The following is a 12464-nucleotide window of genomic DNA, read 5'->3' as shown; positions in this document are numbered from 1 at the left end:
AAGAATGAAGACTGCAGTCAGAAGATCCAGGTGGACATACTTTCTTTTTTTCTTACGAATCGGACAATCGCACAATTATGAATGGTAAATGAGTTATATTTAAATGTTGATTTATGACATCTGAAGCACAACTATTAGATCATCGCGCGTTAGAATGAAGTAGGAATGGAAAATCTTATTTTATATAACTAGACTAAAAGGACCACCCAACGTTGACCCGCGGCCATTGCAAATAAATAGATGTTAGTGTTAAGTTTCTCATTTTCTTCTAGAAATTCATTTTATTTATGTGAGGAGTGAAATATACATAAGAGACCTTCAGAGCACTACTAAAAGTTTCTCCCACTCCCTTTTTTGTGAATAAGTAGCACACTAAATCCGTAGTTAACGTCTTTCGATTAAAAAAACTCTGGACTAATTTCTCGGGCTGTATTAATACATGTTACCAATAATTAACATAATTAAGATTATGATGTCGATTTTTTGCTCTGTTTTCAATAAAGTATAGAAGAATCGCTGTCAACACTATAAAAAGTATTTTTTTAAGATAAAAGGAAGAGTTCAGCTAATACCCAGAACTCCCGGAAGAGAGAGAGAGAGAGAGAGAGAAAGAGAAAGAGAGAGAGAGAGAGAGAGGGGGGGGGAAGTTTGGGTTATTTAATGCCGAATTAGGTAAATTTGGTAAAAAGTTTTTATGCTTAAAGTTTATTATATCGCAAGTATGCATTCGTAATATTTGGTTTCGTTGTTTTGTATGAGAAAATTAATGTTTTCGTTTTTGGCCTTACAGATTACTAATGTTTGGTGTATTTTAAGTCAGGACCTCAATATATTCAAACAACTTGATCTGCTAGTTACAAGAAGAGAGAGAGACAGAGACAGAGACAGAGATGGATGGAGAGCGAGAGAGACAGAGACAGAGACAGAGATAGATGGAGAGCGAGAGAGAGAGACAGAGAGAGAGAGAGAGAGAGAGGGGGGGGATTTAAATGGAACAAGAAGGAGTGCTATGAAAATTACCTCAATCTAAAAGGATTTTTCCTTCACTGACCGAGGGCAAAAAGATGAAGTGTTGTGTCAGAACAGACACTACGCTTTGCTATACTGTTATGTGAAGAAAAATACTATCGACGATTATTATTTGAATCAATTTTTTAAAGGCTAGATATACTAAAATGCAATTTTAGTAAGTTTAACATTTCGAAAATTTGTTATTACACACAGATTCATGCTTTCCCGTGATTGCATAGCTTTGCTGGACTGGGGAGATAGTATCCATTCAAACAAATATACATTACATTGAACTACACCCCAAAAACCAAATGTATAGTCAGCACTTGCAGGGGTAATAGATCATCGAAAGATCGATGAGGGAAAGCACTAAGCAGACCTCCAGCAAATGGGGCGAAAGAGTACTGGGACGTGGAGGGCGTTTACTGTCACCAAAATTATAGTGATGGAAATTGCCGACATTAAGTCAATGGGAGAGAAACATCTACACAGACGATTTATAAGGTTGACAAAAGATGAGGCTCACGAAAACACTTGAATATGGCTATGAAAATGGCAGCTAAAGAGGGAAACTGGATATGTATTACAACCGCACAAAGTAACGCGATTATGACCAACTATATCAGAGCTAAGAAGACAAATCACAAGGAAACAGTAAAAGCAAAGTCTGTGAACAAAGGAAGAAACGATGAACCACATAAGTAGATTTAGCAAACTATTCACCAAAAATAAAAGAATAGGCATGACAGAGTGGGGAAAGCAGTACACTGAGAATTATGCAGAGAATCAGATCTTGAATACCCAGGCAAATTGTACAAGCACAAACCAGTAGATGTACCTGAAAACCCAAAATCAAAAAATACTATAGGACATGGGCGTACACCCAGCCAAGCAAAAAGATCGGGTGTCATAATGGTTTACAATCAAGGAAAAGTCCTGTCAGAATATAGATTTATCCGTTCCAGTAAAGTGTGAATATCAAGGAAACAGAGAAGTGAAGCAAATAACTGTAACAGGTTGAATCGAATATGGAAGATAAAGAAAGTCAAGATGGCATTAGTAATCGTAGAAGCACTAGGAACAATTGTGAAAAACTCGGCAAAAAGTGGGAAAAACTGAAAAGGTGATTGCTTAGAAAATGCAGCGGATAACAATAAAGAAAACGGACGAATTATTAAATAACATTTTTGCAATGCGGAGACAGATGAGCTACAAATGCCAACCGGTCATACAGAAACTGCAACAGAAGAAGAAGGAACACCACATGAAACAAATAAAACTGAAACTGTATAATCGTAAAATATTGTAGTTGCATTAGCATCACATTAAATAGTAGTGAAAGGTTGAGGAGGTTATAAAAATAAGTAAAAATTAAACAGACCTTTATTGGATGAGTGCAAAACGAACTTTGGGGAAGCTTATTGCCACTTACATTCCAGTAATGACTAAAAGTCATTACCAACAGGAATTCAATACCAAGCGGCTGTTGCAATAATGCAAATTCATTTGCAAGTGTTATTGAAAAAGGTGGAGAATACTGGAAATCTAGTGAGACATGCTGTCACCCAGACTCCAGGAAACACCATCAGTTGTCAATGCGTAATCTCTGATGATGACTTGTGCGAAAAATCCAAATGAATAAAAATACTACTACTACTACTACTACTACTACTACTACTACTGCTGCTGCTACTATTGCTACTGCTACTACTACTAACAACAATAATAATAATAATAATAATAATAATAATAATAATAATAATAATAATAATAATAATAATAATAATAATAATAATAATAATAATAATAATAATAATAATAATAATAATAATAATAATAATAATAATAATAATAATAATAATAATAATAATAATAATAATAATAATAATAATAATAATAATAATAATAATAATAATAATAATACAAACAAAAATTTATAAGTATAAATTCCGAACTTCAATATCATATAGATTTTTTTATTATTTTTTTTTCATTCGTTGCTTTTGCGTGTTTACTTCTCGTAAAAATGGCCACATCGTCTCGCCTATGCGTATAAAAAACAATGTAATCCTTAATATGAATACAAGTAGGTTACAGTAAGTTAAGTTACGTAAAAGTCTATATTTTTTAATTTCTAATAAAACACCTATTTCATATTAAACTTCATTAATTATGAAAATTTCATAAAGATCTGATGTTCTCCGACTTTAGTTTTTTCTTTTATAATATTCTTCTATGAAAACTTCGAGTAAAAATATTTAAAAAAAATAAAACAAGCATAAATATATTCCTTACCGCTTGCGAGTCAATCATTTCTTTCTCGTCTAAAACATTCCTTCGACGCAACATGGTTTTTATTTTTTTTATTTTTTTTTTTACGACTCCAATATTCTTAATTTCCTCTTATTTTTTAACGTTAATTACAGGTTGCAGCGCCAAGCTTTTTTTTTAAATCCAGGGAAAACATAACCGAGTGACCAACGTGACTAAATGCTTGTCCAAGGCCAAGTCATATGCTAACGTGTAAGAATCTATGTAACAGTAATTCTTATGAACTTGACACGCATTTTTTTTTTTTTTTTTTTGCATAGAACGTGAGAAGGAGGATTTCCTCTCGTCTATAAAAAGCCACAGCCAGTTTTGAGTTTATGCTTTGTATGTCGTTTCGCGGTACACTTAAGTACATATCAACGTAGCAGTTACACCCATAAACAACTGTATTGGCTTAAAACTTTATAGTCATCAGTTTATTAGTTAAGGAGATTTTTTCCCCTCAAAAAATATGATTAATGTTCACACGTGCATACGGTCCGATTAAAATTTATTTCAATAATACTTGCGGGGAGGGCGGGGACGGCTTTGCCCGGGCGTAAAATACGCTTAAATACGATATTTTAATTTGTCCCGATTACGTATATATTATTATAGAATCGTGATTTTAAAATTAAAAAAAAAAGAAGTATTTGACTGCTATCAGCTAGAATCGAAACCGAAACTGCAGAATTCAAAGCTAGTAACGTTACCACCGGACAAACGTGATACGCATATGAACCGATTAAAAATTTCAAATCAATACTAAACTAAGATAAATGTGAAAAAGATATAACGATTTTTTAAATTTTAACCTATTTTTGAGCCCGTAAATCTATTTTAATCAGCTAAAGACCCATAAAAGAACTGCTCGTAAAATATCCAATCCTTTGAGGCCCCTAACGTCGCTTTGCGAATTTTAGTTTCGGGGGAGATAGAGTTTGAAAATATGAAGGCAGACAGACAAAGCAATATTTTATGTATTATAATTCTTTTCTCTTTTATTTTTTAAGTTTTGTTTATCGAGAAGAGTGTGGCGAATTTGGACTGTACAACCTTTAAAAAATACAATTTACTAAAATGATACAATGTTCCCACGTAACTCAACGTGTTGCCGACAATATATAGTCTCTAATTCATAATGATCGATATATCAGTTTAAGAGTGAATCTTACACGTAGAAACTACTAGGCCGATCTGGTTTAGGGGTTTATATTAAACAAATTATATATATATATATATATATATATATATATATATATATATATATATATATATATATATATATATATATATATATATATATATATATACACTGACACGTGTTTCGTCGTCTACGACTCATCAGAGGGCTGAATCCAGCGATATTCGAAATCACGGTAATAAGCCAAACCCCTTACCGCTGACCCATCTCGCACGACTGTTTGGATATATCGCGATTTACTTAGATGTTGTTTGTTTTGGTTTTAGCGATATGTTTTGAATGAGATAATATTATAAAATCTATCACATGTAGTATATTTTGAGCATTTTCTCTTGTGTCCCAAGTGAACGTGACGTAAGGAGAAAAAAAATTGATATGCCGAATTCGAATCAAACCTAATATTTACTAATGACTTTTCCCCTGAGAAGATGTGCCAACATCGAAAATCCGTGGGTTAAGAAAAATATCTGAACTGTATTCGTTATTCAAACAATAAATTTCTGTTCTGAAATTGATGTTTTCCTGAATGACATTTAATATATATATATATATATATATATATATATATATATATATATATATATATATATATATATATATATATATATATAGCTGAACGTCTGTGCTTTTTTTGTATTACATTTTCACCCCAAACAAGGCACATTGCCACTTTGGTGTAGGGGGCTACTATCAGGGGAAACATCTACTGGGGTACTATGTAGGGATTTGGGCAGCGAGATGTTGGTTCACGTTGCACTTGAACTTATGCATGTCAGTACAGTTGGGGAAGCAGTGACCTGGAATGGAATTCCAAAGTCTAGCAGTTCTGGGGAAGAAACTACTGGAGTAGAAGGATCTTTTACATCTAGGGATCTCTACAGTGCGGGGGTGGGATTTTGCAGCTTGTCGGGTCTGTCGAGGGTGTTTACGTCGTGGGGGGCACAAGTGCTTGCAGTTCATCAGAGCATTCACCATTATAATACTTGTAGAACAGGCAGAGGGATGCAACGTTTCGACGATGGGACAGAGGCTGAAGCTTAGATGCCAGTTTAGGGCCTATCAGATTTGCGACTCTCTTTTGAACCCTGTCAAGGAGCGAGAGACTAGTAGCCGATGCACCAGCCCAAATATGACAGCAATACTCCATACATGGGCGAATAGTGGCCTTGTAGAGGTACAGGATACTTTCGGGTGTTAGAAGTTTTCTAGCACGGTAGAGAGAGCCCACCTTCCTCGCAGCGGCCCTGGCAATGCTCTCAATGTAATTGTTCCAACTCATGTTTCCTGTGAACGTTAGGCCAAGGAGCTTGAGAGACGTACTCTCAGATAAAGAGTCGTTGGCCATTGCTATAGGTGGTAGAGAAGGTTTCTTGTAATTATTGAATGAAACCAGTTTTGTTTTGGCGGCATTGAACGTGACCATCCATTTTTGTCCCCATTCCACTACAGATTGGAGGTCATCATCTAGTGTTTCTGTCATTTCTTTAGATATATGTTCATTAGTTTTCCTGTCGTGCCTGCTATAGAGTGTGGTGTCATCAGCATATATACCCATCTCAGAGGCAATTTTGTCGGGGAGGTCATTTATGAATATCAGGAACAGCAGAGGTCCAAGGATAGATCCCTGGGGTAATCCCGCATTTATATCATATTGTTTAGATGTACGACCGTCGAGGACAACCTGGAGTTTTCTCTTATCTAAGAAGGATTTAATTATGTTTAGTATTCTACCAGTGATACCGTATGATCTAATCTTCCTGAGGAGACCCTCATGCCATACCCTGTCAAAAGCCTTAGATATATCTAGAGCTACCGCTCTGCCCTCTCCCGCTTTGTCCAGTGAATGGTATATGCGTTCAGAGATTACAGTGAGGATGTCTGCCGTGGAACGGGCTTGTCTAAATCCATATTTTTGGTCGGTCAGAAGTTTAGCATCTGTAAGGTGCTGGACTAAAGCATGGTTAATTAAGGTCTCAAATATTTTGGCAAAAAGTGGGAGGAGGCTAATAGGGCGATAATTTAATGTGTCTGGTCACGAATAGGCTCCTATATGGGTGACTATTATAGAAAACTGATCACACATGATGATAGAAGATGTATCGAGACACAGGAATGGGTATGTTTGATCTGGCATAATGATGATTCATTAAAATTGTGGGGTCTGCGTACGCTCCTGGTCCACAAAGTATTGAAATAAAAAATTTAAAAATAAAAAAAAACGTTTACAAGTGTTTTTGATGTAGATGTACATAATAATACTTTGGCAAGTATGTTTTAACTTAAATAGGGATGGGTATAATAAAATTGTGGGGTCTGCGTTCGCGCCTGGCCTCCATAGAATGGAAATAGGCACAAACTTTAATAAAGACGTTTCATATCTGTCTGCGTAAGTATACTTTGATAATTATGTTTCAGTTTGAAGAAATATGGTATAATAAAATTAGGGGGTGTTCGTTCGCGCCTGACCTCCATAGAATTGAAATATGTCACAAAGTTTAACAAGGTTTTTTAATATAGATCCACAGAATATTGTGATAAGTGTTTCAGTGTGAACAGGTATGGTATAATAAATTATAAGGTTTATCTATTTTATTTTTACTTTCATCATATTTTGCTTTGGTTTTGATACCCCCAAATTCGAAGCTATCTCTTTACAACCCTTCCTTTTCATAACCTATCATACTTTCATAAATCAGAGTCCATTTTCTGTAGGCTGTTTTTGGACCCAGTCAACGACGGATACTTTTGCTAGTATATATATATATATATATATATATATATATATATATATATATATATATATATATATATATATATATTAGCAAAAGTATCCGTCGTTGACTGGGTCCAAAAACAGCCTACAGAAAATGGACTCTGATTTATGAAAGTATGATAGGTTATGAAAAGGAAGGGTTGTAAAGAGATAGCTTCGAATTTATATATATATATGTATATATATATATATATATATATATATATATATATATATATATATATATATATATACTCGCAAGCTGTCCAGCATTACCCGATCGTAAAATATGCTTAAATCTGACATTTTGTTTAATGCAAGTTTCGTAATTATTATTATATTATGTAATATTAGACTCGATATATGGTAATCATTTAAAAGGTTTAAAGAAAAAAAAATGACTCTTACGTCACCATCGAGAATCGAAACCAAAACGTTTAGCTAACGATTTACTTTTCCTTTGATGTTAATGCCTGAGTTATGATGACATTGTTAATGTAAGGCTAAAAATTAAAACATGGACCAATAGCTATTACGTTACGCATGCATATTCGTAATGTCGTCGTTCGACATTTACTTGGCAAATTCCATTTTTAAATTTTCACACTTTTGCACCGATTTTCCCCAGCTAAAACCCAAAGTTTAAGTTACTCATGGGTTCGAATACCCTACATATTAAGCTTCATGTCTGTAGATCAAAAACCGAGAGAGGAGTTTTGTAGGCATTTTTTAACCAATTATATATAGAAAGAGGTTTGTGTTTACTATAATCTTTTTACGCAAATATTGCGCACGTATAAATCATGTAAAATATCTGCATGTATATAATTACATATAATGGTTAACTAAAGCTGATAGTTTTATAAGAAAACCGAAAAACCTAATAGGGAAATAATTAAAATGAATGCTTAAAAGAATATGCAAATTAACTAGATCTTTTGTAGTTGAATGCAATACCACGACCCATATATAACAAAGTTGTATTTTCATTTTTAAATAAATAGAACAAAAGCGTTTTTAATATGAATAACAATACACACACAAAAGTATATAGTATATATAAGATGCATATAATGTTAATGGTGTTTATAAAAATTAATATTCCATTAAAAATGCATTAATGAAAGGTCGTCTGAAAATTTCATATCTATTCTCTTTAGACTACAGAACCGGCTTCAACATCTGGTGGGAGGGTATCCATTTTTCTTTTCTGCAACTTTTTTCTCACAGAAAAAAGCTGGCTAATATTTCTTTACTCTATCGTTATTCTCATAGTAGGTGCCCGACTGAGCTCCAATCTACGTGTTCTCTCCCCCATAAAACATACCCAATAAAGTTCATCTAGCTTTGTAGAATCTATATTACTTCGCAAAGTTCGCCACATGACTTACCTGCGACATTAACTTGAAAACAACACTTCATTCATAGCTTTGTTGTAAACACGATACATTTTATTCATAATAAACATGAATATTTTGATAATTTCGATAATTTACTTTTGTATTTTAATTGTGAACGTAATATAAAGAAAACAAAGTTACCAATTTGCATTTTGGCAAAGTATTGAAAATAAAATCAAAAGAGAAATGTTTGAAGACAAATACTAAATATTTTTCCAAAAAATATAAAACTATTGCGAAACATAGCTATTTTTCCATTAAAAAATAGTCATTGAATAAAAAAAAAAACAAGAATAAATAATTGTTAATTAATAGAATGCAATAATTTAAAAACAATATGCAAAATAGTAAATCTTGCAACAGATAACGCATATACATAAACAACACATAAACATGATTTTGTTTCTAGCTATTTATAATTTCAAATTGGGTCTTTAAACATTACCGTTTGTACGAGACATAAGCCCAACTTTTGCATGAATACATATTTAGATAACTTTATGGAAAACCAAAAAAACATACACATAACTCAAAATAATAAAACTTTAGATAAAAATATGGGATATTTTTGTATGACCCGAATTAAAGCAGTCGAACCGCTGATGCAACAGGACAAACACCTCAAACTGGAATTAACCGGCTCAGCAAGAATGTACAGAAAACCTGTTAAGCAATCATTACTTTTCTTGTGTGATGTTTTTTTAAAATATTTAACAATCATTACTTTTCTTGTGTGATGTTTTGTTTTTAATATTTAGCAATCATTACTTTTCTTGTATGATGGTTTTTTTAATATTTAGCAATCATAACTTTTCTTGTGTGATGTTTTGTTTTTAATATTTAGCAATCATTACTTTTCTTGTGTGATGTTTTGTTTTTAATATTTAGCAATCATTACTTTTCTTGTGTGATGTTTTGTTTTTAATATTTAGCAATCATTACTTTTCTTGTGTGATGTTTTGTTTTTAATATTTAGCAATCATTACTTTTCTTGTGTGATGTTTTGTTTTTAATATTTAGCAATCATTACTTTTCTTGTGTGATGTTTTTTTTTTAATATTTAGCAATCATTACTTTTCTTGTATGATGGTTTTTATAAATGTTTAGCACTCATTACTTTTCCTGTAGGATTTTTTTTGTAAATATTAAGTAATCATTTCCTTTCTTGTGTGATGTTTTAAAAATATAAAGCAATCATTACTTTTCCCAATATTATGTTTTTAAAATATGTTTAGCAATCGTAACTTTTCCTGTATGATGTTTTAAAAAATGTTAAGCCATCATTACTTTTCTATATTATTTAATTTGAATTCATTATTGAGATGAGTATTGATTATTAATTTCATTTTTTTTAATTCTTGTTTTTAAAAAATGTTTAGCAATAATTACTTTTTCTGTATGAAATTGTTTTATGTTTAGCAGTTATTTCTGTTTCAGTATATTGTTTCTTTATATATTGTTAAGCACTCACTACTTTTCCTATATGATGTTTTTAAAAATGTTAAGCAATCATTACGTTTCCTGTATGATGTCTTTTTTTTTCCAAATGATAAGCAATCATTACGTTTCCTGCATAATGTTTTTAAACATATTAAGCAATCATAACTTTTTATTTATGATGTTTTTACAATGTTAAGCAATTATAACTTTTCCTGTATGATGTTTTTAAAAATAAAAAAAAGTAAATATTACTTTTTCTGTATGTTTTGCAAAATGTTTAACAATCATTACAAACCCACACATGCACACACACAGTGCTTTTTATATAATAGTAGAGATATAAAGATATTCTGTATACTGTCCTATGGCTTCCATCTTATTTTTAAAATGTAAGCCCGTCTTATTTCATACGGCAAATGGCTTCAACTTCTTGCGATAAATAAGTACGTGAAAGTACGTGAGAGTTGCTTCCCTTTGTTTAGACACGATTCGATACGTATCATCATATTAAACACTCAAACCGGTTAATATATATATATATATATATATATATATATATATATATATATATATATATATATATAAACAAGCCGAGGAATGTTATAATGTCTTTCGTCTGTCAATCTCTCATAAAGTTGAAATAGCTTTTTCAGCGGCAAATTTGCAGATTTTTTTAATGAACAAAAATATTAACATTATTTAACATGAAGCTAGAAAGAGAGAAAGAGAGAGAGAGAGAGAGAGAGAGAGAGAGAGAAAGAGAAAGAGAGAGAGAGAAGACAGGAAAGAGACACAAAGAGAGTGAGGAAATAACTGAGAGAGTGATTTAATGCAGAAATATTGGATCTGTATATTTTATTAGTTATATTCACTAGGGGATGCCGGTATGGAGATATATTGCTGCTCGGGATCTTACGTAGGAAAACAAATATTTTTTTTTTAAAATCATGTTTACAAAAATTTGCTTTGACAAATTAAAAAAAAAATAACATAAGTAATATGAGTTCAAGCAAACTGTTAGCGCGGTGGTGTTTACTAAAAATAAAAAAAAAACATACATTTCTACAGACAGCTATAGAAGGTTACTGAAGTTAACGATTCGAAACGAATAAAATATATTATTTGAAATCTTTAAAATATTAATAAAAACTATTTCAATATTGAACACCTTTTCAAACATATCCTTCAATCAATACTACAATTTGTTCCTCGTCAAAATGCCAATAAACTTTTCTGTGGATATCGTTAAAGAAAACAAAATATTCTGATAATATTACACCAGTGCGGAATCTTTCAGAGACAGACATTAACAGTAACGTAACATCAGAAACTGGCGCTCCTTTGATTACAACTTCACAGTGTAATTATCTACCGTCGACATTGCTCGGTAAGGGTGCATCAGGCGATTAGCGATAACTCTGTTCCGTCTACCTGCTTCCCACCGGACTACAATTTGGATGTCTTCAAGTCCAATGTTAAAAAATTCCTAATGAACCGCCCCCTTAAGTAACCACTTCATCAAATTTCCACACTAACGTAATGTACTTGCAATAACCCTTATCCCTGAGTGACTTCCGGGCCTTGATAAGTGGTGATCACTGTGTAAAAAAAAAATCCAAGTTTACAATGTAACATCGCAATAGCATCATATATCCTTTAAACAAAATACAAATCTGCATACATTGTTTTAACTCTAAAAATGGTTTTGTTACGATAAAAACCTCTAGGATGGGGAGCCCCGATTAGAAAACAATACCAGCCACCAAATTTTGATAAAAATCAAAGTCCTTTCTGAAATCCAACAACATTTAGTACAATTAAACTTCACTCTATGCGAGAGTCATCCAGCCAATAATTAATGCTGAATACGCTTTATTACAGATCTGATACACAAATATTCTATAATTTTAAATTACTCCTCTGTTCATGCAGTCTTGATTTGGTTATATTGACATTCCTTATTTAAAAGAACAGAGTTTACGTCTTATGTTTGTGAAATTATTAGAGGAAGATTGATAATTATAATTATGTGGATTATTTCGACTACTCGGGAATCTGCACCGAATTTCAAATGAAACCGTTTATGTAATCGATCAGTTAAAACCGTGTAGAAAAATTAAATAATTCGACATTTTATTCCGTTTATCGCCTGCAAAGAAAGATCCCTGAGTTTAACCAGATATATCTGATAAAAGTCGGATGCTTCATCAGCAAGAAACGTTGTTCGAATACCACTGAAGACGAGAACAGTAATCCGAGTAATCAAAATAATGCAGTCCGTGTATTGCTTTGATAAACATTTTCTATAAAATAAGCTGACAATAATTCAAGTGGTTATGATTCGATT

General features: G+C 32.2%; 1 protein-coding gene across 20 annotated transcripts in view; it reads right to left on the bottom strand.

The window, feature by feature from the left end:
- Positions 1-12464, bottom strand: part of LOC145252591 (ninjurin-1-like) — a 346393-nt gene that overhangs the window by 48917 nt on the left and 285012 nt on the right. Inside the window, exon 1 of one of the 20 annotated variants that reach the window (XM_080119832.1) lies at positions 3307-3629. The exons of the other annotated variants lie outside the window; for them this stretch is intronic. Coding sequence (XP_079975958.1) covers positions 3307-3360 — 54 coding nt within the window. The 5' untranslated portion in view covers positions 3361-3629. Of the gene's footprint in view, positions 1-3306; positions 3630-12464 lie in introns of those variants that run through there. 20 annotated transcript variants of the gene reach the window in all.

Source organism: Euprymna scolopes, chromosome 1, assembly GCF_053919585.1.
Source record: "Euprymna scolopes isolate OS-2025 chromosome 1, ASM5391958v1, whole genome shotgun sequence".
Taxonomy (NCBI): Eukaryota; Metazoa; Mollusca; class Cephalopoda; order Sepiida; family Sepiolidae; genus Euprymna; species Euprymna scolopes.
The sequence above is the reverse complement of the archived record's forward strand: the minus strand, read 5'-3'. Positions and strand labels throughout refer to the sequence as shown.